Source organism: Myxine glutinosa, chromosome 12, assembly GCF_964187855.1.
Source record: "Myxine glutinosa chromosome 12, kmMyxGlut1.1, whole genome shotgun sequence".
Classification (NCBI taxonomy): domain Eukaryota; kingdom Metazoa; phylum Chordata; class Myxini; order Myxiniformes; family Myxinidae; genus Myxine; species Myxine glutinosa.
In genome coordinates this window covers 6,751,086-6,777,847 of record NC_136272.1, presented here as the reverse complement: position 1 = coordinate 6,777,847, position 26,762 = coordinate 6,751,086, and the positions used below count along the sequence as shown (strand labels likewise).

General features: G+C 44.2%; 1 protein-coding gene across 1 annotated transcript in view; it reads left to right on the top strand.

The window, feature by feature from the left end:
- Positions 1 to 26,762, top strand: part of LOC137415052 (DNA topoisomerase 2-beta) — a 287,321-nt gene that overhangs the window by 179,747 nt on the left and 80,812 nt on the right. Inside the window, exons 19-22 of the mRNA XM_068100610.2 lie at positions 15,939 to 16,053; positions 16,137 to 16,258; positions 16,407 to 16,555; positions 18,506 to 18,737. Coding sequence (XP_067956711.2) covers positions 15,939 to 16,053; positions 16,137 to 16,258; positions 16,407 to 16,555; positions 18,506 to 18,737 — 618 coding nt within the window. The remainder of the gene's footprint in view (positions 1 to 15,938; positions 16,054 to 16,136; positions 16,259 to 16,406; positions 16,556 to 18,505; positions 18,738 to 26,762) is intronic.

Below are 26,762 nucleotides of genomic sequence, written 5' to 3'. Positions count from 1 at the left end.
TTTAAGTTTGGGGATATTTGGCTGATTGTTTGATCAGGTCTTGTGAGAATGTATTTAGACTCCATCGTCACCTTTTGTTTAAGTTTGGGGATATTTGACTGATTGTTTGGTCAGGTCTTGTGAGAATGTATTTAGACTCCATTGTCACCTTTTGTTTAAGTTTGGGGATATTTGGCTGATTGTTTGATCAGGTCTTGTGAGAATGTATGTAGACTCCATCGTCACCTTTTGTTTAAGTTTGGGGATATTTGACTGATTGTTTGATCAGGTCTTGTGAGAATGTATTTAGACTCCATCGTCACCTTTTGTTTAAGTTTGGGGATATTTGGCTGATTGTTTGATCAGGTCTTGTGAGAATGTCTTTAGACTCCATCGTCACCTTTTGTTTGAGTTTGGGGATATTTGGCTGATTGTTTGATCAGGTCTTGTGAGAATGTATTTAGACTCCATCGTCACCTTTTGTTTAAGTTTGGGGATATTTGACTGATTGTTTGATCAGGTCTTATGAGAATGTATTTAGACTCCATTGTCACCTTTTGTTTAAGTTTGGGGATATTTGGCTAATTGTTTGATCAGGTCTTGTGAGAATGTATTTAGACTCCATTGTCACCTTTTGTTTAAGTTTGGGGATATTTGGCTGATTGTTTGATCAGGTCTTGTGAGAATGTATTTAGACTCCATTGTCACCTTTTGTTTAAGTTTGGGGATATTTGACTGATTGTTTGATCAGGTCTTATGAGAATGTATTTAGACTCCATTGTCACCTTTTGTTTAAGTTTGGGGATATTTGGCTAATTGTTTGATCAGGTCTTGTGAGAATGTATTTAGACTCCATCATCACCTTTTGTTTAAGTTTGGGGATATTTGACTGATTGTTTGATCAGGTCTTATGAGAATGTATTTAGACTCCATTGTCACCTTTTGTTTAAGTTTGGGGATATTTGGCTGATTGTTTGATCAGGTCTTATGAGAATGTATTTAGACTCCATCGTCACCTTTTGTTTAAGTTTGGGGATATTTGGCTGATTGTTTGATCAGGTCTTGTGAGAATGTATGTAGACTCCATCGTCACCTTTTGTTTAAGTTTGGGGATATTTGACTGATTGTTTGATCAGGTCTTGTGAGAATGTATTTAGACTCCATCGTCACCTTTTGTTTAAGTTTGGGGATATTTGGCTGATTGTTTGATCAGGTCTTGTGAGAATGTCTTTAGACTCCATCGTCACCTTTTGTTTGAGTTTGGGGATATTTGGCTGATTGTTTGATCAGGTCTTGTGAGAATGTATTTAGACTCCATCGTCACCTTTTGTTTAAGTTTGGGGATATTTGACTGATTGTTTGATCAGGTCTTATGAGAATGTATTTAGACTCCATTGTCACCTTTTGTTTAAGTTTGGGGATATTTGGCTAATTGTTTGATCAGGTCTTGTGAGAATGTATTTAGACTCCATTGTCACCTTTTGTTTAAGTTTGGGGATATTTGGCTGATTGTTTGATCAGGTCTTGTGAGAATGTATTTAGACTCCATCGTCACCTTTTGTTTAAGTTTGGGGATATTTGGCTGATTGTTTGATCAGGTCTTGTGAGAATGTATGTAGACTCCATCGTCACCTTTTGTTTAAGTTTGGGGATATTTGACTGATTGTTTGATCAGGTCTTGTGAGAATGTATTTAGACTCCATCGTCACCTTTTGTTTAAGTTTGGGGATATTTGGCTGATTGTTTGATCAGGTCTTGTGAGAATGTCTTTAGACTCCATCGTCACCTTTTGTTTGAGTTTGGGGATATTTGGCTGATTGTTTGATCAGGTCTTGTGAGAATGTATTTAGACTCCATCGTCACCTTTTGTTTAAGTTTGGGGATATTTGGCTGATTGTTTGATCAGGTCTTGTGAGAATGTCTTTAGACTCCATCGTCACCTTTTGTTTAAGTTTGGGGATATTTGACTGATTGTTTGATCAGGTCTTGTGAGAATGTATTTAGACTCCATCGTAACCTTTTGTTTAAGTTTGGGGATATTTGGCTGATTGTTTGATCAGGTCTTGTGAGAATGTATTTAGACTCCATCGTCACCTTTTGTTTAAGTTTGGGGATATTTGGCTGATTGTTTGATCAGGTCTTGTGAGAATGTATTTAGACTCCATCGTCACCTTTTGTTTAAGTTTGGGGATATTTGGCTGATTGTTTGATCAGGTCTTGTGAGAATGTATTTAGACTCCATCGTCACCTTTTGTTTAAGTTTGGGGATATTTGACTGATTGTTTGATCAGGTCTTGTGAGAATGTATTTAGACTCCATCGTCACCTTTTGTTTAAGTTTGGGGATATTTGGCTGATTGTTTGGTCAGGTCTTATGAGAATGTCTTTAGACTCCATCGTCACCTTTTGTTTAGGTTTGGGGATATTTGACTGATTGTTTGGTCAGGTCTTATGAGAATGTCTTTAGACTCCATCGTCACCTTTTGTTTAAGTTTGGGGATATTTGGCTGATTGTTTGGTCAGGTCTTGTGAGAATGTCTTTAGACTCCATCGTCACCTTTTGTTTAAGTTTGGGGATATTTGGCTGATTGTTTGGTCAGGTCTTATGAGAATGTCTTTAGACTCCATCGTCACCTTTTGTTTAAGTTTGGGGATATTTGACTGATTGTTTGATCAGGTCTTGTGAGAATGTCTTTAGACTCCATCATCACCTTTTGTTTAAGTTTGGGGATATTTGGCTGATTGTTTGATCAGGTCTTATGACAATGTATTTAGACTCCATCGTAACCTTTTGTTTAAGTTTGGGGATATTTGGCTGATTGTTTGGTCAGGTCTTGTGAGAATGTCTTTAGACTCCATCATCACCTTTTGTTTAAGTTTGGGGATATTTGGCTGATTGTTTGGTCAGGTCTTGTGAGAATGTCTTTAGACTCCATCGTCACCTTTTGTTTAAGTTTGGGGATATTTGACTGATTGTTTGGTCAGGTCTTGTGAGAATGTCTTTAGACTCCATCGTCACCTTTTGTTTAGGTTTGGGGATATTTGGCTGATTGTTTGGTCAGGTCTTGTGAGAATGTCTTTAGACTCCATCATCACCTTTTGTTTAGGTTTGGGGATATTTGACTGATTGTTTGATCAGGTCTTATGAGAATGTATTTAGACTCCATCGTAACCTTTTGTTTAAGTTTGGGGATATTTGTCTGATTGTTTGATCAGGTCTTGTGAGAATGTCTTTAGACTCCATCATCACCTTTTATTTAAGTTTGGGGATATTTGACTGATTGTTTGATCAGGTCTTGTGAGAATGTCTTTAGACTCCATCATCACCTTTTATTTAAGTTTGGGGATATTTGACTGATTGTTTGATCAGGTCTTATGAGAATGTATTTAGACTCCATCATCACCTTTTATTTAAGTTTGGGGATATTTGACTGATTGTTTGATCAGGTCTTATGAGAATGTATTTAGACTCCATCGTCACCTTTTGTTTAAGTTTGGGGATATTTGGCTGATTGTTTGGTCAGGTCTTATGAGAATGTCTTTAGACTCCATCGTCACCTTTTGTTTAAGTTTGGGGATATTTGGCTGATTGTTTGATCAGGTCTTATGAGAATGTCTTTAGACTCCATCGTCACCTTTTGTTTAAGTTTGGGGATATTTGGCTGATTGTTTGGTCAGGTCTTGTGAGAATATCTTTAGACTCCATCATCACCTTTTGTTTAATTTTGGGGATATTTGGCTGATTGTTTGGTCATGTCTTGTGAGAATATCTTTTGACTCCATCATCACCTTTTGTTTAATTTTGGGGATATTTGGCTGATTGTTTGATCAGGTCTTGAGAGAATATCTTTTGACTCCATCATCACCTTTTGTTTAAGTTTGGGGATATTTGGCTGATTGTTTGATCAGGTCTTATGAGAATGTCTTTAGACTCCATCATCACCTTTTGTTTAAGTTTGGGGATATTTGGCTGATTGTTTGATCAGGTCTTATGAGAATGTCTTTAGACTCCATCGTCACCTTTTATTTAAGTTTGGGGATATTTGACTGATTGTTTGATCAGGTCTTATGAGAATATCTTTTGACTCCATCATCACCTTTTGTTTAATTTTGGGGATATTTGTCTGATTGTTTGGTCAGGTCTTGTGAGAATGTCTTTAGACTCCATCATCACCTTTTGTTTAATTTTGGGGATATTTGGCTGATTGTTTGGTCAGGTCTTGTGAGAATATCTTTTGACTCCATCATCACCTTTTGTTTAATTTTGGGGATATTTGACTGATTGTTTGATCAGGTCTTATGAGAATGTATTTAGACTCCATCGTCACCTTTTGTTTTACTGTCCATGGGACACGGAATCTTGTGGTGAGGCTGTTGCCCTGAAACAACTTGCTTTCGTCTCCTGGAAAGCAAATCCAACGGAAGGAAATCTCATTTCCTTTCACAAAGCCCGAAACAAGTGTGGGTCCACCCTCAGGAGAGCCAGGAAACAATATCTCACCGTTCTCAAGACCGAACTCTCTTATCTGTCTCCCTCTTCCAAATCCTGGTGGCGTGTGGTCAAATCTGTTTCTGGTGTTTGTTCCCCCTCCATCCCCTCCCTCACCTCAAACGGCTTAACGGCTGACTCCGCACGTGAAAAAGCTGAATGCCTCAACTCTGTGTTTGCCTCTAAATCTTGTGTCCCAAACCCATCCCTCTCTGTACCCACCGTACCCAGTCGTACCCAGCTGCTCCTGGACTCTGTGTCCTTTCCTCCTGACAAGGTGGAAAGGTTTCTGTCAACCCTCGACTCTGATTCTGCAACTTGTCCTGACGGCATCAGCCCACGGGTCCTAAAATCATGTTCTTCTGCTCTTTCACTCCCTCTTTCTGTTCTCTTCACCCTCTCTTTTGCTCAAGGTCATCTGCCATCTGCTTGGAAATCAGCCAACATCACCGCTTTGCACAAAAAGGTGCAAAAACAGATCCCAGCAACTACAGACCAATCAGCCTTCTCCCAATTATCAGCAAAGTCATGGAATCCATCATTGCTTCAGATATTAAATCTTTCCTCTTCTCCAATGGCTTGATCTCTGATCATCAATTTGGTTTCAGACCTGGTCACTCTACTCTGGACATGCTGCTTCTGCTTTCTCAACAATGGATGGAGGTCCTCAACACCAAACAGGAAATTAGAGCTGTCTCCCTTGACATTTCACGTGCCTTCGATACGGTCTGGCACCCTGCTCTGCTCACCAAACTCTCCTCTGGTATCCATGGAAATCTCCACGCATGGCTGGCGGACTTCCTCTCTGGTCGTAGTCAACGTGTGGCCCTGAATGGGTTTCTCTCATCTCCTCTTCCTATTCAGGCTGGAGTTCCCCAAGGTAGTGTTCTGGGCCCTGTGCTTTTTCTGGTCTTCATCAATGATCTCTCTGACTCTCTTGAAAATCCTCTCTATCTCTTTGCTGACGACTCTACTCTCTGTCGCTCCATTCCTCATCCCTCAGATCGGCAGTCTGCAGCCTCCTCACTATCTGCAGACCTGGACAAAATCACAGACTGGTCAAACAAGTGGAACATGTCTTTCAATCCTGACAAATCTCACACTCTTACAATGTCTCTCCGAAAGGACCGACTGGACAACCCTCCCATCTACTTTCTCAACAATCCTCTCCAAGAGGTTCTGTCGCTCAAGCTTTTGGGTCTCACTATCTGCCATGATCTTTCTTGGGAAAACCACATTTCCAAGCTGGCCTCCAAAGCCAGTCGCCGACTGGGCATCCTCCGTCATGCGAAGTCCTTCCTTGGCACACCTGAGCTCTTCACCACATACAAGGCTTTCATCCGCAGCTCAATGGAATACTGTTCCCCCCTCTGGGCTGGTGCTCCTGCCTCACACCTTGCTCGGCTTCACGCTGTTGAGGCCAAAGCTTTCAGAATCATTGGAATCTCCTGCGATGTAGTCAACTCCGAGGGCCTTTCACTCACTCACCGCAGGCAGGTTGGTGGTCTTTCTGTCTTCTACCGACTCCTCTCCGGCCTTGCTCCCCCAGCTCTCTCGGTGCTCTGTCCCCCCAATATTCCTTCAGGTCGCACAAGACCTGCCTGCAACCCTCTTATGGTTAAACTGCCAAAGTCTAGGCTCTCTGCTCACCTTCACTCTTTCATTCCCCTTTTCTCCCGCCTCTGGAACAAACTCCCCCACTCCCTTCAATCCCACTCCTCCCTCCAGGTCTTTAAAACAGCTGTTCACCACCATCTCTTATCTTCCCCCATCGAAAACCTTGATCTTTTCTACCCCCGCTAATTCACCCCAGATTCCTTGCAGTGTTCATATGTTTTATTCCTCTCCCACCTCCCCCCAAGTCCTCCCGATGTCCCTGCTCTCAAATGTTGTGTTTGTGTCCTTCCCCCTCTCTCCCCATCTTGTCTGCCGCTCCCCTTGTTTTTTGTGTTTTGTGTGTCGTTTTGTCTTTTTGTGTGATTAATGTTCGCTCTTTCACGAGCCTCGATCTTGTATACAAAAAAAAAAAAAAAAAAGTTTGGGGATATTTGGCTGATTGTTTGGTCAGGTCTTGTGAGAATATCTTTAGACTCCATCATCACCTTTTGTTTAATTTTGGGGATATTTGGCTGATTGTTTGGTCAGGTCTTGTGAGAATGTCTTTAGACTCCATCGTCACCTTTTGTTTAATTTTGGGGATATTTGGCTGATTGTTTGGTCAGGTCTTGTGAGAATGTCTTTAGACTCCATCGTCACCTTTTGTTTAATTTTGGGGATATTTGGCTGATTGTTTGGTCAGGTCTTGTGAGAATATCTTTAGACTCCATCATCACCTTTTGTTTAATTTTGGGGATATTTGGCTGATTGTTTGGTCAGGTCTTGTGAGAATGTCTTTAGACTCCATCGTCACCTTTTGTTTAATTTTGGGGATATTTGGCTGATTGTTTGGTCAGGTCTTGTGAGAATGTCTTTAGACTCCATCGTCACCTTTTGTTTAATTTTGGGGATATTTGGCTGATTGTTTGGTCAGGTCTTGTGAGAATATCTTTAGACTCCATCATCAGCTTTTGTTTAATTTTGGGGATATTTGGCTGATTGTTTGATCAGGTCTTGTGAGAATGTCTTTAGACTCCATCGTCACCTTTTGTTTAATTTTGGGGATATTTGGCTGATTGTTTGGTCAGGTCTTGTGAGAATGTCTTTCCCTCGCGGTCCCCATGTGCTGATTTTGTCTTTCCCTCACGGTCCCCATGTACTGTCTTTGTCTTTCCCTCGCGGTCCCCATGTGCTGTCTTTGTCTTTCCCTCGCAGTCCCCATGTGCTGTCTTTGTCTTTCCCTCGCGGTCCCCCTGTACTGTCTTTGTCTTTCCCTCGCGGTCCCCATGTGCTGTTTTTGTCTTTCCCTCGTGGTCCCACTGTACTGTCTTTGTCTTTCCCTCGCGGTCCCCATGTGCTGTTTTTGTCTTTCCCTCGTGGTCCCACTGTACTGTCTTTGTCTTTCCCTCGCGGTCCCCATGTGCTGTTTTTGTCTTTCCCTCGCGGTCCCCCTGTACTGTCTTTGTCTTTCCCTCGCGGTCCCCATGTGCTGATTTTGTCTTTCCCTCGCGGTCCCCATGTACTGTCTTTGTCTTTCCCTCGCGGTCCCCCTGTACTGTCTTTGTCTTTCCCTCGCGGTCCCCATGTGCTGTCTTTGTCTTTCCCTCGTGGTCCCCATGTGCTGTCTTTGTCTTTCCCTCGTGGTCCCCATGTGCTGTCTTTGTCTTTCCCTCGTGGTCCCACTGTACTGTCTTTGTCTTTCCCTCGTGGTCCCCCAGTGCTGTCTTTGTCTTTCCCTCGTGTTCCCCATGTGCTGTCTTTGTCTTTCCCTCGTGGTCCCCATGTGCTGTCTTTGTCTTTCCCTCGTGGTCCCCATGTGCTGTCTTTGTCTTTCCCTCGTGGTCCCCATGTGCTGTCTTTTGTCTTTCCCTCGCGGTTGTCAGCTCTTTCACGAGCCTCGATTCAGTATAGAAAAAAAAAAAAAAAAAAAAAAAATGTCTTTAGACTCCATCGTCACCTTTTGTTTAATTTTGGGGATATTTGGCTGATTGTTTGGTCAGGTCTTGTGAGAATGTCTTTCGACTCCATCATCCCCTTTTGTTTAGGTTTGGGGATATTTGACTGATTGTTTGATCAGGTCTTATGAGAATGTATTTAGACTCCATCATCACCTTTTGTTTAGGTTTGGGGATATTTGACTGATTGTTTGATCAGGTCTTATGAGAATGTATTTAGACTCCATCATCCCCTTTTGTTTAGGTTTGGGGATATTTGACTGATTGTTTGATCAGGTCTTATGAGAATGTATTTAGACTCCATCGTCACCTTTTGTTTAAGTTTGGGGATATTTGACTGATTGTTTGATCAGGTCTTGTGAGAATGTATTTAGACTCCATCGTAACCTTTTGCTTAGGTTTGGGGATATTTGACTGATTGTTTGATCAGGTCTTGTGAGAATGTATTTAGACTCCATCGTAACCTTTTGCTTAGGTTTGGGGATATTTGACTGATTGTTTGATCAGGTCTTATGAGAATGTATTTAGACTCCATCATCACCTTTTGTTTAGGTTTGGGGATATTTGACTGATTGTTTGGTCAGGTCTTGTGAGAATGTCTTTCGACTCCATCATCCCCTTTTGTTTAGGTTTGGGGATATTTGGCTGATTGTTTGATCAGGTCTTGTGAGAATGTCTTTCGACTCCATCATCCCCTTTTGTTTAGGTTTGGGGATATTTGGCTGATTGTTTGATCAGGTCTTATGAGAATGTATTTAGACTCCATCATCCCCTTTTGTTTAGGTTTGGGGATATTTGACTGATTGTTTGATCAGGTCTTATGAGAATGTATTTAGACTCCATCATCACCTTTTATTTAAGTTTGGGGATATTTGGCTGATTGTTTGATCAGGTCTTGTGAGAATGTATTTAGACTCCATCGTCACCTTTTGTTTAAGTTTGGGGATATTTGGCTGATTGTTTGATCAGGTCTTGTGAGAATGTATTTAGACTCCATCATCACCTTTTGTTTAAGTTTGGGGATATTTGTCTGATTGTTTGATCAGGTCTTGTGAGAATGTATTTAGACTCCATCATCACCTTTTGTTTAAGTTTGGGGATATTTGGCTGATTGTTTGGTCAGGTCTTGTGAGAATGTCTTTAGACTCCATCATCACCTTTTGTTTAAGTTTGGGGATATTTGTCTGATTGTTTGGTCAGGTCTTATGAGAATGTCTTTAGACTCCATCGTCACCTTTTGTTTAAGTTTGTGGATATTTGGCTGATTGTTTGGTCAGGTCTTGTGAGAATGTCTTTAGACTCCATCATCACCTTTTGTTTAAGTTTGGGGATATTTGGCTGATTGTTTGGTCAGGTCTTGTGAGAATGTCTTTAGACTCCATCGTCACCTTTTGTTTAAGTTTGGGGATATTTGGCTGATTGTTTGGTCAGGTCTTGTGAGAATGTCTTTAGACTCCATCGTCACCTTTTGTTTAAGTTTGGGGATATTTGTCTGATTGTTTGGTCAGGTCTTATGAGAATGTCTTTAGACTCCATCGTCACCTTTTGTTTAAGTTTGTGGATATTTGGCTGATTGTTTGGTCAGGTCTTGTGAGAATGTCTTTAGACTCCATCATCACCTTTTGTTTAAGTTTGGGGATATTTGGCTGATTGTTTGGTCAGGTCTTGTGAGAATGTCTTTAGACTCCATCATCACCTTTTGTTTAAGTTTGGGGATATTTGTCTGATTGTTTGGTCAGGTCTTATGAGAATGTCTTTAGACTCCATCGTCACCTTTTGTTTAAGTTTGGTTGGTTTTCATGTAAACAAGTTGCTATCGCATTACATTTGATATAATAATATTGAATTAATGATTTTAGTGAAGTTAATTCTCTAATTAATATTACTGGATAAGCATACATATTTATTTATAAAAATAAATTTTAAAAAACCACCTTTAGAGGCCGTTTTTCCCTGCAGAGCAGGGGTTGGCCTTTTTCGGGCACTGTGGCCCCCTTTTTGAAGCAATGTTTTATGGCCGGATGCCCTTCCTGCCGCCAACCCTGTTAGTCGTCTCTTGCAACACACAGGGAATTACCAGCGAGCTGGTACTCAATTTGCACGAACTCGAAAGGATGACAGGCTGAGTCAACCTCCCTGGCGTTAATTCAGCGATCAACCGGGATTACGAACCCAGGATCCTCGGATCCCAAGCCGGCACCCTAACCGCTAAGCCAACACCAAATATACATAAAATATATATTTATTTATAGATAGTATTAAATAATGGAGGTATTTAAATAAAAAATATTATTTATAAATACATTATAAATAAGCATTAAAATAATTTGTTGGCGGTTCTAGGATACGCACTACGCAGTGCATCATGGTAAAATCGGTTATAAATGAAAGTTTAAATATTTGAAGAACAGTTCGGGTCGATGGTTGGATGGAGGTGCTGTGTAATGGAGATGTCTATCAGTTAAAGTGTTTATCACTTAGTATATTATCATATAAAGTGATTTATTATTTATGTTATTAGTTTGTGGTAATACTTTAAATACAAGTAGTAATTAGATAAGTTTGAATAAGGATATTGCATTGCTGTCTGGACACGACTTTGAGGTTGTGGGTCCATTGATGCTGAGTAATCTACTGATGTGGACCTACGGCCAGGGTTGTGGATCCACCGTTTGGAGAGCTTCAGGGCTGAAAGGATTGAAACCTCGATGAAAAACGTTGCCCAGCTGATGATCCGGGCAGTTGGAAAATTCAGTCAATTGTTTATAAATTAAGGTTATACCTTCAAATATAATAGGTTTTACAAGTAATAATAATAATAATACATTTATTTTATGTAGCGCTTTTCAAGAAGCCCAAAGAACTTGTAAGTTAATAATATATCTGTCTATGTGTGTTTGTACATGTCCGTTTATATGTACATGTGTGTGTGTATATGTTTGTGTGTGTGTGTGTGTGTGTGTACGTCTGTATGTGTGTGTGTGTGTGTGTGTGTGTGTGTGTGTGTGTGTGTGTGTGTGTGTGTACGTGTGTGTGTTTGTGTGTGTGTTTGTGTGTGTGTGCGTGTCTGTGTGTGTGTGTGTGTACGTGTATGTGTGTGTGTGTGTACGTGTGTGTGTTTGTGTGTGTGTGCGTGTCTGTGTGTGTGTGTGTGTGTACGTGTATGTGTGTGTGTGTACGTGTGTGTGTTTGTGTGTGTGTGCGTGTGTGGGTGTGTGTGTGTGTGTGTGTGTGCGTGTGCATGTATGTACAAGGTGTTTCAAAAAGAGTGATACAACTATAAACGTTTATTTACAAAGAAACAGAAACCTCAGGAACGTGAACCAAACAATTCTTGAAAGCTTATGACATGTTATTTTCTATCACTGATCGCTATTGCAGTAAAGTCACTGCTGGAGTTAGTGAGAGGCCAAGGTATGAAATTGGTATTTACACAAAATCCTTGTAATTGACGTTCTCGACGTGTGCCCCTCCGCACATTGATGAAACAGGCATTGATCCTGACTCCAAAGTTCTGTCCAACTTTCCTGTCAGTCTCAGGTGGTTCTGCCCCCTAGAAAATGTTGTTGTGGTTGTTGATGGCACCGTTCAAGTGGAAATGGGCTTCATCACTGATCCACATCAGGTTGATCCAGTTTGGGTATCGCTCCATCCTGTCACTGAGCCAATTGCACAAATCAAGTCTCATTCTCATGTCATCTTGACTCAGTTTATGCCTAATAGAGATGATGTTCGGGAAAAGCTTCAGTTCCTTCGTGAGGATACGCCAGACTGATGTTGGTTTGATGCCCAGCTCCTGGGAGCACCGGTGGTGGGACTTCTTGGGACTCTCCACTGCAGAATCCCTCACGGCATCGATGTTGGCTTGGCTCTTGGTTACTGATGCTGGCCAATGTTGCCCTTGCTCTGGTTGTGCACTGTACCCTTGTGCTCAAAATGTTTCACAATACGTTGAATGGCACAATTTGTGAGTCCATCACGTATTGTGAGGTCGTATTCCCAGCAGAACCTCCGGCAGGTTTCTACATAAGATTTAGTCTAATACCACAGAGCCACCACTTTTGTCTTCTGCTCCACTGTCAATGGCATAGTTGAGCTACGGAGCTAGAAATCCGAGGGAACAAATACCACGATAACACCACCAAACCCTGAAAAGGAAAACGGTATTGGTCGAAAATCAAAGAAATGGCGGGAAGTCAAAGTTGTATCAATCTTTTTGAAACACCCTGTATGTGTTTTCGTGTATGTGTGTGTGTGTGTATGTATGTGTGTGTGTGTGTGTGTATGTGTGTGTGTGTGTGTGTGTGTGTGTGTGTGTGTGTGCGTGTATGGTTAATGTCCGGCTTCCTTCTTGTGACTACGGTGCAGTAATTGGTCTTTATTTTGATTATGATCCAATACATCAATTCTTCAATTCTTCCTGGAATTCTTCCAAAGCAAACTGCTCTCTCTCATGCACAGATTTATTCCATCTCGTCTTCAGTTGTCTTACCCTTCCTCCCGTCCATGGTACACTGAATATTGTGGTGAGGCAGTTGCCCTGAAACAACTTGCCTTTGCCAATGGAAGGCAATCTCATTTCCTTTCACAAAGTCTGGAACAAGTGTGTGTCTACCCTCAGGAGTGCCAGGAAGCACTATCTCTCCACACTCAAGAATGAACTCTCAAACCTGTCTCCTTCCTCCAAATCCTGGTGGCGTCTGGTCAAATCCGTTTCTGGTGTTTGTTCCCCCTCCATCCCCTCCCTCACCTCAAATGGCCACACAGTTGACACCGCACGTGACAAAGCCGAATGCCTCAACTCTGTGTTTGCCTCAAAATCTTGTGTCCCAAACCCATCTCTCTCTGTTCCCACCGTACCCAGTCGAACCCAACTGCTCCTGGACTCTGTGTCCTTCTCTCCTGACAAGGTGGAGGAGTTTTTGTGAAACCTCGACCCTGATTCTGCAACTGGACCAGACGGCATCAGCCCACGGGTCCTAAAATCCTGCTCTGCCACTCTATCTCACCCTCTCTCTGTTCTTTTCACCCTCTCTTTTGCTCAAGGTCATCTGCCAGCATCTTGAAAATCAGCAAACATTACCGCTTTACACAAAAAATGTGCAAAAACATATCCTTGCAACTACAGACCAATCAGCCTGCTCCCAATTATCAGCAAAGTCATGGAATCCATCATTGCTTCGGATATCAAATCCTTCCTCTTCTCCAATGGCTTGATCTCCGATCATCAATTTGGCTTCAGACCAGGTCACTCCACTCTGGACATGTTGCTTCTGCTTTCTCAACAATGGATGGAGGTCCTCAACGCCAAACAGGAAATCAGAGCTGTCTCCCTTGACATATCACGTGCCTTTGATACGGTCTGGCACCCTGCTCTGCTCACCAAACTCTCCTCCTATGGTATCCATGGAAATCTCCACGCTTGGCTTGCGGACTTCCTCTCTGGTCGTAGTCAACGTGAGGCCCTGAATGGATTTCTCTCATCGCCCCTTCCTGTTCTGGCTGGAGTTCCCCAAGGTAGTGTTCTGGGCCCTGTGCTTTTTCTGGTCTTCATCAATGATCTCTCCGACTCTCTGTAAAATCCTCTCTATCTCTTTGCTGATGACTCCACTATATGCCGCTCCATTCCTCATCCCTCAGATCGGCAGTCTGCAGCCTCCTCACTCTCTGCAGACCTGGACAAAATCACAGACTGGTCAAACAAGTGGAACATGTCTTTCAATCCTGACAAATCCCACACTCTTACTATGTCTCTCCGAAAAGACCGACTGGAAAACCCTCCCATCTACTTTCTCAACAATCCTCTCCAAGAAGTTCTGTCGCTCAAGCTTTTGGGTCTCACTATCTGCCATGATCTTTCTTGGGAAAACCACATTTCCAACCTGGCCTCTAAAGCCAGTCACCGACTGGGCATCCTCCGTCGTGCGAAGTCCTTCCTTGGCACACCTGAGCTCCTCACCACATACAAGGCTTTCATCCGCAGCTCAATGGAATACTGTTCCCCCCTCTGGGCCGGTGCTCCTCCTCACACCTAGCTCGACTTCACGCTGCTGAAACCAAAGCTTTCAGAATCATTGGAATCTCATGCGATGAAGCTAACTCTGTGGGCCTTTCACTCACTCACCGCAGGCAGGTTGGTGGTCTTTCTGTCTTCTACCGACTCCTCTCCGGCCTTGCTCCCCCAGCTCTCTCTGTGCTCTGTCCCCCAAATATTCCTACAGGTCGCACAAGATCTGCCAGCAACCCTCTTATGGTTAAACTGCCAAAATCTCGGCTCTCAGCTCACTTTCACTCTTTTATTCCCCTTTTTTCCCACCTCTGGAACAAACTCCCCCACTCCCTTCAATCCAACTCCTCCCTCCAGGCCTTTAAAACAGCTGTTCACTACCATCTCTTATCTTCCCCCATCCAAAACCTTGATCTTTTCTACCCCCGCTAATTCACCCCAGATACACTTTTTCGAAATTCCAACTTCTTTCCTGGAAGTCCTTGCAGTGTCCATATGTTTTATACCTCTCCCACCTCCCCCCAAGCCCACTCCCTCCCACAGTTCTCTCGATGTCCCTGCTCTCAAATGTTGTGTTTGTGTCCTTCACCCTCTCTCCCCATCTTGTCTACCGCTCCCCTTATTTTGTGTTTTATGTGTTGGTTTGTGTCGGTTTGACTTTTGTGTGATTAATGTTAGCTCTTTCACGAGCCTCGATCTTGCATTCAAAAAAACAACACAAAACAAAAACATTTTTGGGTCATAACATAAAACTTTATCATTCCATAAAACATGTAGTTATCCATGTATATATCAGCAGCATATTCAGGATGTCACATGAATGGAATTGCCACATCTATGATAATCCTGCGCATTTGTATTGTTTGCACGACTTGCCTATTTCGTTTTTAGCTCAACTGGACTTTCGTCCGGTGAGCTTATGCGATTGAGCAGTTTCCGTAGGTAAGTCAGTGAGTGAGTGAGTGAGCCTGTAAACACTTCAGTCATTTTTGCTTGAACCAAACATACAATTTTGATGAAACTTGGCCACAAGCTTCATATCTGATGCCTAACGAAAGTATATTAACATCATCAAAATCTATGCTCAACAAGCATTCTGAGTATTGCGCTGCAATACATGTCCCCTACCGGCAGTCTGTCGTCCGGAAAACTGTTGGGGAAATTCCCAAAGTTCAAAGTGCCATAACTTTGTCAAAAATGATCGAAACGTCGTGAAGTTCGAACTTGATCTGTAACTTATCATGAGGAAACCATGTGCCAAGTTTGAAATCATTAGCATTAAGAGTTTAGAAAAAAAGACAGACTGACAGACGGAGGGACGGAGTGCAAACCTATAGTCCCCTCCGGTGTACACCGGTAGGGAACTAATAAGGAGGTAAACTGGGAGATTTTGAAGAGGTATTTGCTCTCTTCTCCGAAACTACACACACCACTTTGATGAAACTTGGCCACAAGCTTCATATGTGATGCCGAACGAAAGTGTATTGACTGCATCAAAATCTGCGCTCATTAAGGGGAACTACGGGGGTGTTTTTGACCCCCCAGAATAGGTATTTGTTTTCTTCTCCGAAACTACACACACAATTTCAATGAAACTTTATCACAACGTTCATCGCCCATGATGTACCAACGTTTGTTCACGGCTTTAAAATATCAGGGTCTGAGGGGATTTGTGGGGGGTTTGAGTGACTGTTGCTCCTGATCCAGGTGAGCTTCAGGACCCACGGTCATATTTTTCTTCTTTCTCCCCTGCACCATCCAACCTGTCCATATCTCATCCCCACCCTACACCCCCTCATTCCCTACGAGAAAACCTGACAGTATTGAATGTAATGTGATTGTTTATCCCTCTTTTCGCAGGTACACTTGTGATTACATTGCTTTCTACCATGAGTGTGCATTGTTTTCAACAGCAATTCCTTTATGGCAAAGAGACGAAGCACCTGACCTACAATGACTTCATCAACAAAGAACTCATTTTGTTTTCAAACTCTGACAATGAACGCTCTATCCCATCTCTTGTAGATGGTAAGCAAAGTTTTCATTTTCAGGTTTAGATGCAGTGTGTCTGTACTATGTATGTGGCGCCTCACATCTTGCCTTCATTTCAGGCCTGAAACCTGGGCAACGGAAGGTGCTTTTCACTTGCTTCAAACGCAACGACAAACGGGAGGTGAAGGTGACTCAACTTGCAGGTTCCATTGCTGAGATGTCAGCATATCACCATGGTGAAGTACGAGTCTGAATTGATCTACCCTTTAAGTATTCATGCCTTACCTTGCATTTACCATACTTTATTTTTTCGTTGTCATGGTATATTATCTGAAATAGCATGGCTGTTGAGGTCCAAATGCATTGCCCTGTGTGCTCCCTCTTGACAGCAATCCCTAATGATGACAGTCATAAACCTGACACAGAACTTTGTCGGCAGCAACAATGTAAATCTTTTGCAACCGATTGGACAGTTTGGCACACGTCTACATGGGGGTAAAGATGCTGCCAGCCCTCGTTACATCTTCACCATGCTCAGGTGTTGTCTTGCGTCATCAAAAGTTGTAGTTTCCGATCTGAGTATTTTTTTTTCAAAAATGTGCAATTTTCTTATCTCGAATGTAAAACACTTTGCCAAAGATTGAGCAAACTTACAATTTCCTTGTATGTACTGTTGTGTTTTTCTCCCAGTACAGTTAATACAGACTTGGCATTTAAGATGGAATATTTTTTTTGTGGGGGTGAACTTACTTTTCAAGATGACTTAGAACCAAAAGTTCATTGGAATTATGTTGAAATTATTCTAGATTTTGTTAATGTGACCTTTAAAAGAAACAAAAACCACATTTGACATTTCGAAGCAAATAAATTGATCCTTGAAAGTGATGTAAACTGATATCGAACTCAATTCACGGACAGTACTGTGTTAAACTTCTGTACGTTTTCCAGAAGTATCTCTTTATTTTGCACATTAGCCAAAAAAATTTTCAACAAAAACAAAAGTTAAATTACGACTGGGATTACGGACAGTAAAATTACAGTTCAGTACTTCGTGTAACCCCCACGAGCATTCAGGAGAGCACGTACACGTTGAGGCATGCTGTTCACGAGATTTGCCAAGGTTTGGACAGGAATCGCTTGCCATGCAGTTACAATAGCCTGCTGCAATTCACGCACAGAGGCAGGGTGCTGGTCAAGTTGTCGATTTGACGTGTTAATTCTGCCCACAAGTTCTCTATCGGATTCATATCCGAGGACATGGCAGGCCACTCCATATGCTCTACCACGGTCAGCAAGAAAGTGTTGGATCATGCGAGCACGATGAGGCCGTGCATTGTCATCTTGGAAGACAAAGTTTCCTCGAAAGGCTGCGCAAGCAAATGGAAGCAATGTTTCTTCCAGAATGGCCCTGTACTTGAACTGGTTCAGGTTGCCATTCAGGACAACCAGGTCAGTTTTGCCCCCTGCATGAAAAGCAGCCCAAACGGTTACCCCACCACCTCCAGCTTAGACTCTTGGCACGATACAATCTTCGTTGTGGGCTTCATGCACTTGTCTGCGCACTCGGACGCGGCCATCTTGACGATAGACCAGAAATCTAGACTCGTCACTGAAGGTCACGTGATTCCAGTGTCCTGGCTGCCATTGACGGTGCTCTCTGGCCCACTGCAATCGGCGCTGGCTGTGTTGTCTGGTCTGGCGTGGCTTTCTCAGGGGACGCCTGGCACGATAGCCTGCTTGAACCAGTCGTTGGTTGACTAGCCTTCTGGATACAGGCACATATGGCAGTTGCTGCCACTCAGCCCTAAGCCGATTAGCTGACTTGGTACGGCCATTGAAGACTAACCGGTGCAGCTAGCGATCATCTCTCCTTGTGGGTCTACGTGGACGTCCTGGCCTCGGTATTGGAGTAGGGACACCTCTCTGAGCATTTCATTTCAGGATCTTTGACACCTGACCTTGAGTGATGCCATACTGCCGAGCAATAGCACGCTGTTTCATGCCAGAATTTCGTAAAGCCACCACTCCATGACAAACAGCATTGTCAAATTGACGGACCATCTCCAGAGGAAGCGGCAATAACTTTTGTAGACATGCAGCAGTTGTTTTCCACTAATACAGAACGCAACAACCCTTATATACCCGATTGTGAAGCCAATCGTCAAATGTACCTGTCGTTACATTTTGTCATGCCACCTGTGATATAATCCTGTTATTGACTTCTTGCTGCGAAAGACAATGTGACATGGTTCTTTCAACAAAGACATCACCGAAGGGTAAAATAAACTCACCAGATTGATATACTGAGTTCAGAAAGTAAACCCAAGTCAAGAAAAAATATATATTCCATATTAAATGCCAAGTCTGTATATACCCACAGTATATTTTGCAGCATTTTTCTCAGTACGCTAATCCAATGGGTTCTGAAGTTTTTAACAGTGCCCAATACCTATTTGCTTTTGACTTTTGTTCTAAAATCATTTTGCAGTCCACTGACTCGCCTACTTTTCCCTGCTGTCGATGACAACTTGCTGCGTTTCCTGTATGACGACAACCTGCGGGTGGAGCCAGAATGGTATTGTCCCATTATCCCAATGGTTCTAGTCAATGGTGCTGATGGAATAGGGACTGGCTGGGCATCCAAGATCCCGAACTACGACCCTCGAGAGATCGTCAACAACATCTGCCGTATGCTTGATGGGCAAGAGTTGCTACCAATGGTGTGTATACTGTGTGTGTATATGTGTCTATGTGTATATATATATATATCATCCGGGGTCTATCTTGGTGTTGGTTTAGCAGTTATGGTGCAGGCTTGGGATCCTAGGATCCTGGGTTCGAATACCGGTCGATCGCTAAATTAACGCCAGGGGGGTTGACTCAGCCTGTCATCCTTCCGAGGTCGGCAAATTGAGTACCAGCTTGCTGGGATGAATGATCCCGGTGTGTACCCCGGTTTAGAATAGGTACACCGTATCCCTGCGCATCGTAAGAGGCGACTAAGGGTTGGCGTCAGGAAGGGCATCCGGCCATAAAAACATTGCCTCAAACAGGGAACCATGATTGTCATGGGGCCCGCAAGGCTAACCCCTGCTCTAGCGGGGAAAATGGCCTTAAAACGATCATTCATTCATTCATTCATATCATCCGGGGTCTGCCTAGCAGGCACGTAAGACATCGGCCATTATAAAGCTCGCAGTGTTAAGTGTGGAAAATTCTGAGGAGATTTTGGCTGGCCCAATAGCGCAGTGGGCTGTCGCTGCGAAAGTGATGGGGGCCCTTGGTTCGAGTCCCATGTTGAGTCAGAGTTTTTCACACTTAGCCCCACGCAGGAATTTAATTCCTTTTAATAAAAAGAATAATAAAAAAAAAATATATATATACAGTGGAACCTTGACTTACGAGTTTAATCCGTTCCGTGACCGAGCTCGTAAGTCAAATTGCTCGTATCTCAAATCAAATTTCCCCATTGAAATGCATTGAAATGCTATTAATCCGTTCCAGCCCGCCAAAAACCACACCAATTTTTTTTTAAATATACAGTATATATAAAAATATCTCGCGCTTTATATTTCACCTGTATGCAGCATACAAGTTGGCAGGATGGCCTGGACTGGAGGTACGCACACTTGACTCTAAAGTCTAAACTGTCCAGCCTGGGTTTGAATCCCGACCCAGCTATAACCTGTCATGGGTGAATCACAGGCAGGGTGATTCATCAATGGGTGTACCGCTAAACTGGGCGCCCCGTTTGCGTCCCATTAGTTGTTGGATGTTAAGGATCTCACCGTGTTTTCCACAAAGAGAAGGCGAGCTATCGCTGGCACTCTGAACAAGTTGACGGCAGAGATACTGTACTTGCACGGCATGATAACCACGTGTCGCACGATCTCTTGTCATGGTCCACAAGATTATCACAGAGAGGTGCAGCTTCCAGCGTTTCGAGATCTGATCCAGGCCTATCCAACGAGACCGGTCGCAGCGTTCTAGGCCCGGTGGTTGTCTCAGACGGACCCGACAACGGCAGTGTTCGTTTTAACTCGATTCGATTCGAGCGCCGACGTGCCGGCGAACAAAACCGGTCATATCTTTTGAACGCGTGGCTCGATTTTTACAAAATAAACTTTTTCTTGAAGGTCTGAACCGTGCGCTCAAAACGATACCGAGTTTGACCCTGAGAGAGCCGTTTTGCGCCGGCAAAGGCGCCTTGTGTGACGTGAGGACCACGTCGTGCTGCATAGATTATCATAAATTATCATATCATTATCGGCGGCGTTATATATCATTAGCGCTATACGACAGAGATACTGTACGTGCACGGCAAGATAACCACGTGACCGGGTGGCGAAAGCTCGTAACTCGGATCTCGGCTCGCATCTCAAAGCAATAAACTGCCAGAGTGACGGCTCGTATCTCGAAAAACTCGTAAGTTGGGGCACTCGTAAGTCGAGGTTCCACTGTATATATATACATACATACATTCTGTTACGTGGTCCCCTCGGTGAATACCTGGTCTCGGTGACTCCCGGACCGGGAGAGGAACTTCGCCAGAAAGCTGTATTATATATGCGCTTTCGCCACGCAATCCATATGAATTTCACCCAAGAGACAACTGATGTTCAAGGATATATTTCAATGGTAATGATACCATACAATTTCAATGATACAACCACGGAGATTTTCCCCGAGCAATCAACAATACACAACCATCAACAATTCCCTATCCACAATCAATTCCCTATGATTAAGATGGCCATCTTATATATGTGTGTCCCGGTGAGTACTCACGACCCCCTTTTGGTCTCGGTCCCGCACAATGTCTCTGGGGCCCTCCTGACCAAGATGATGGTCGGCGTCGCCGCACTCGGGCGGTTGAACGAACCCCGGGTGGACGTGTTTCCACCGGGCAGGTATCGTACCACTACCAGGCACCCCGGCTGCAGCCCCTCGTGGCCACGCGAAGCGGGTACGGGAAAGCAAGCCAAAAGCCCCACGCCGCTTGCAAGGCGTGTTAGGCCCCAACGGGCGACCCGTACGCGTCTTTTTAGACGGTGTCGCGAACGGCGCCAAACGCTGGGTCGGTGCACGGCCACACGACAGTTTGACGTCCACCGGGCAGGTATCCGTCCCGGAAACTCCTCTCGCCAGACAGGCTCGGGAACGCCGCTTTTCCACACGGCTCAATCAATCCCCCCTTTTGTCGGATCGGGGCGAGGAAGAAGAATACTCGTCCTTTTTCGTCCTCGTGGCTTTTCTCTTCCGTTTCCGGTCACTTCCGTTTCCGGACACTTTGCAGAAGGGCTCCTGACCCTCCAACCACAACAACCCTTAATCTATTACACCTGGATAAGCAAAGACCTGAATGGTAATTCACATACATTCACATAAATATGTAACACTCCCCCCCTTCAAGAAAGAAAGTTTGAACCCAGCGAAAACTTTCTTTGCCGGCCAATTTGGAGAAACAAACCAGATAACTCAACCCCCCCCCCACATTATCAGTTCCCCCCGGGCACAGTTATCACTTAAAAATAAAGCAACCAAAATTTCACCACAACCCCTCCAGATTACTCCCTCTGGACTAAGCACCAGCAACGACATTGTCCCTGTCAAATCAAACTCCCTCTCATGACCCTCTGACTTTGACCGTCAGTTTCTTGTGAATGAAGGTTAAGGGGTTGATCAAAGATCCAAAGTTAAGCAACTCGATAGCACTTTTTTCCGGGAGGCCAAGCCGAGTATTCACTACATGGATGCCTTTAGGAACGTGGAGTTCACGGTTAGTCCGTGCAGGAAAGTTCTCTACATGGGCGCCTTGAGGAACGTGGAGTTCACGGTTAGTCCGTGCATGAAAGTTCACTACATGGACGCCTTTAGGAATGGCGTTCACGGTTAATCCGTGTAGGAATCTTGGCTCGGCGGCTCTGCCGCATTCAGTGCTTCAACTTCTCAGAACTTCCCTAATAATTATGGTGGGACCGCTTGTCCCTGTAGTCCCATGAATAGCGGTCTCCTTCTCGGCCACTACTTTGACAATCCTTCCTTCGGGAGCTGCCGTAACTCAGGGAGCCTCCATAATAATATCGATTGCGGCCACCACCAAAACTACCGCCCAGTTGTCCTCTCCTGTAGACCTCTCGACGCCTACGAAATGCCTTCCCTACTGTTATGTTCCGACCCTCCAAATCCTTGCCATTCCAATTCTTCTCTGCCTCTCTGGCGTCTTTTGTGCTGGCAAACGTGACAAAGCCGAACCCTCTTGACTGTTGCGTTTCCCAGTCTCTTACCAACCGCACTTCCACCAGCGGCCCATATCTGTTGAAGACAGAGGTCAGAACTTCTTCCTCTGTTTTGAAGTTCAGTCCCCCTACAAATAACTTGGCACTTTTGTCGCCATCCCGAGCTGGTGTGGTGTTATTTTCCCTGCTGGGCTCTTTACCAACCCTCAGGTTACCATAAACTTGACCCCCGGCCAAATCATTCCCGATAACCACAGATACACCCTCTACAGGAAGCGTGGCTTGTAAACCGACGGTGACCGGTCCTGACACCAAATCGGACTCCAAATGGATGACATGAAGGGGAGCACTAACACCGCCCCCGATCCCCTGTAAACGAACACTATCCCCCGTTGCCGTCTCCTCGGACCATGGCAAAATGCCTTCAAGCATTAAAGATTGATGTGCCCCTGTGTCCCTCAATATCCTAACCGGTTTCCGGTTAGTCGAGGCTCCATCCCGTGACACAAACCCCTCTGAAATAAATGGTTGGTAACCCTTTTGATGGCGATTTCTCACAATGGCCATTGCATTTGGAGTCGTAATAGTCGGACTCCGCTCTGGGTCTTCCCTTTTCCGGAGGTAACATTGGGACATCAAGTGTCCAGTTTTATGGCAAAAAGCACAAGTAGGCCCGGGGGAGAACCTCGGGGTCGGCCTTGAGCCCCCCGAAAAATAAGTTTGTCTTGGGTCCGTAGCCCTCTGATTTCTAACAGTTGGGGTATCATAGTTGTCCCCATAATCATCTCGAGGTCGCCGCCATGTATTGTCGTTCTCCGCACCTGCTGTTCCCCACCTCCCCTGCGGAGATCTAGGCGAGGAGTTAGGTTCGTGGACCCCTATTCGGTGGGTTAAGGCATAATCATCTGCCATGGTGGCTGCGTCCCACAACTTTGGTACTTTCTTTTCCTGTAGGTACACTTTGATGTCCTCGTGGACACACTGCTGGAATTCCTCCACCAGGATCAAGTCCCGCAATGTTTCGAAGTCTTTCCCGACTCCTTTTGACTCACACCACCGATCAAACATGTTTTCTTTCACTCTGGCAAACTCCACATGGGTCTCACTCTCCCTCTTCCTGGCATTCCTGAATTTTTGCCTGTAGGCTTCCGGAACCAACTCATACGCTTTGAGGATGTGCGTCTTCAGTACCTCATAATCTGCACATTGGTCCATTGGTAGCGCCGAATAAATTTCCTGAGCTTTCCCCACCAGCACACTTTGCACGAGTATGGTCCAGGCCTCCTCCGGCCAGTTTAATTGTCGAGCCACTTTCTCAAAGTGTGGAAAAAATTTCGCGACTTATTTTTCACTGAACGGTGGAACCAGCCTCACATGTCTGCCCACATCCCAGGTTTTCTGGTTAGGTGTCGACCCCGTCAGCAAGGGTGGTGCCTCTCCCCGTTCTCTCATTAACTCCAGCTCCTTGAATTTGATTTCTTGCTGAAGCTCCATGTCACGTTCCTTTAATTCCCTTTCCGCTTTTCTCTCCTCTGCTTCGAGGTCCCTTGCAGCTCTCCTCTCCTCTGCTTTTCTCCCTTCTAACCTTTCCTGGAGTTCTCGTTCCACTCTCCTTTCCTCTGCTTGTTTCTCTTCTCTCCTCTCTTCTGCTTTCCTTTCCTCTTCTGATCTTTCCTTTTCTGCTTTCCTTTCTTCTTCTGCTCTTTCCTTTTCTGCTTTCCTATCTTCTTCTGCTGTTTCCTTTTCTGCTTTCCTTTCTTCTTCTGCTCTTTCCTTTTCTGCTTTCCTTTCTTCTTCTGCTCTTTCCTTTTCTGCTTTCCTTTCTTCTTCTTTGATCCGTTCCTGGCTCCGTAATTGCAACTCCAGTTTCCGGAGCTCAACGTCTTCTGGTTCTTCGGGTAGCCACTCCCAGGCTAACTCGTCCCATGTTCCTAATCCCACCATAGATTGTATCACCGTGGCCTGCAACTCTGCCTTCCTCAAATTAGTTCGGACCTCCAAGTTAAAATGTTTGGCCAATTTCAAGAGGTCCGACTTTAGCAACGCTCGGAACTGTGCCTCACTCGGGGTTACCACAAAGTTCTGTGCCACAAACGCCATGGTGCCTATCGTTAACACCTGTTAACCTTCACCCAAGGCTTTACCCCAATTTCTCCAAAAAAAAATTACCAATTAATAATTAATTAATAAATTTTAATTAATAAAAAATTATTATTTTATGATGTTATACAATTTTAAATCCCGGACGTAGACCCAATTGCGAAACCGCAAATCGTAATTTGGACGAGCCCCCAATTCTGTTACGTGGTCCCCTCGGTGAATACCTGGTCTCGGTGACCCCCGGACCGGGAGAGGAACTTCGCCAGAAAGCTGTATTATATATGCGCTTTCGCCACGCAATCCATATGAATTTCACCCAAGAGACAACTGATGTTCAAGGATATATTTCAATGGTAATGATACCATACAATTTCAATGATACAACCACGGAGATTTTCCCCGAGCAATCAACAATACACAACCATCAACAATTCCCTATCCACAATCAATTCCCTATGATTAAGATGGCCATCTTATATATGTGTGTCCCGGTGAGTACTCACGACCCCCTTTTGGTCTCGGTCCCACACAATGTCTCTGGGCCCCTCCTGACCAAGATGATGGTGGGTGTCGCCGCACTCGGGCGGTTGAACGAACCCCGGGTGGACGTGTTTCCACCGGGCAGGTATCGTACCACTACCAGGCACCCCGGCTGCAGCCCCTCGTGGCCACGCGAAGCGGGTACGGGAAAGCAAGCCAAAAGCCCCACGCCGCTTGCAAGGCGTGTTAGGCCCCAACGGGCGACCCGTACGCGTCTTTTTAGACGGTGTCGCGAACGGCGCCAAACGCTGGGTCGGTGCACGGCCACACGACAGTTTGACGTCCACCGGGCAGGTATCCGTCCCGGTAACTCCTCTCGCCAGACAGGCTCGGGAACGCCGCTTTTCCACACGGCTCAATCAATCCCCCCTTTTGTCGGATCGGGGCGAGGAAGAAGAATACTCGTCCTTTTTCGTCCTCGTGTCTTTTCTCTTCCGTTTCCGGTCACTTCCGTTTCCGGACACTTTGCAGAAGGGCTCCTGACCCTCCAACCACAACAACCCTTAATCTATTACACCTGGATAAGCAAAGACCTGAATGGTAATTCACATACATTCACATAAATATGTAACACAGTCACATGAAAAAGTAAGGACACCCCATGTAAAGTTTTGACTTTTTCAACATATTTCAACATACAGATATTTGATCTTCATTTCAACAATATTGATAGATAAAGGTGATATAATATGACAAATATCATGAAACATTTACATTTTGTAGTCCATTGTATAATTTAAATAAACATAAATGCAAATTTCACATGTGGAAAAAGTAAGTACACCCCGATATTTATTACTACTTCAAATACCTAAAATTAGAATCAGGTGCACCAGCTCAGGTGCAAATGATTAGAACATCGTGAGAGAGGATCTTGGAGGAACCTGTCTTATTTAAACCTCAGACATTTAGTTTGGTTTGCTCTTTGTTGTTGAAGTGTGCGGCGTCACCATGCCGAGATCAAAAGAGCTCTCTGAGGCCTTCAGAAAGAAGGTTATAGATGCCTACGAGTCTGGGAAGGGATTAAAAAAGATCTCCAAACAATTTGAAATCAATCATTCGACTATCCGGAAGATCATCTACAAGTGGAGAAGATTCCAAACAACTGCCAACTTGTTCAGCCCAGGCTGCTCCAGCAAGTTCAGCCCGAGAGCAGACCGCAAGATGCTGAAAGAAGTCTCTAAGAACCCCAGAATGTCATCACGGGACTTACAGGTAGCTCTTGCCACTGTTGATGTCAAAGTGCACGAGTCTACCATTGGAAAGAGGATGCACAAATTTGATCTACATGGAAGGTATGCCAGGAGGAAACCTTTACTGTCCAGAAAGAACATCAGGGCAAGACTAAAGTTTGCCAATGAACACCTCGGCAAAGACCAGCACTTCTGGAACTAGAACGCCACTCAGTAGAGCGCATACTCCCGCCGTGGGTTTAGTTGGAATAATACGTTTTGTTTAACATCCCCTCTCCCCAAAACAATAAATGAAAAAGAAAGTAAGCCCTAACTGTCAGAGAATTAATTTTGATATATCTCGGAATTAGAGGAGAAAAACATCATTTAAGAATAAGAATAAAAGCTTTAATGCAGTAAAACGAAAAAATCTTTCCCAAAACAATTTCCCAAAAAAATTCCTGGATCCAGAATAATATCCTGAGCTTCACCAAAAAGTAATCAATTCTTCCTTATCCCAAGGGCAATCATCCCACCAACTTTCTTCCAAATCCGTTCAGAACTTTTCCAGATATCTTGTTCACAAACACACGAACATACGAACACACACACACACACACACGGACGGACACGATCGAATGCGTTACTCCCTGGCGGGAGTAACAAACCTGAAAATCGCAGAGCCAGAACCAGA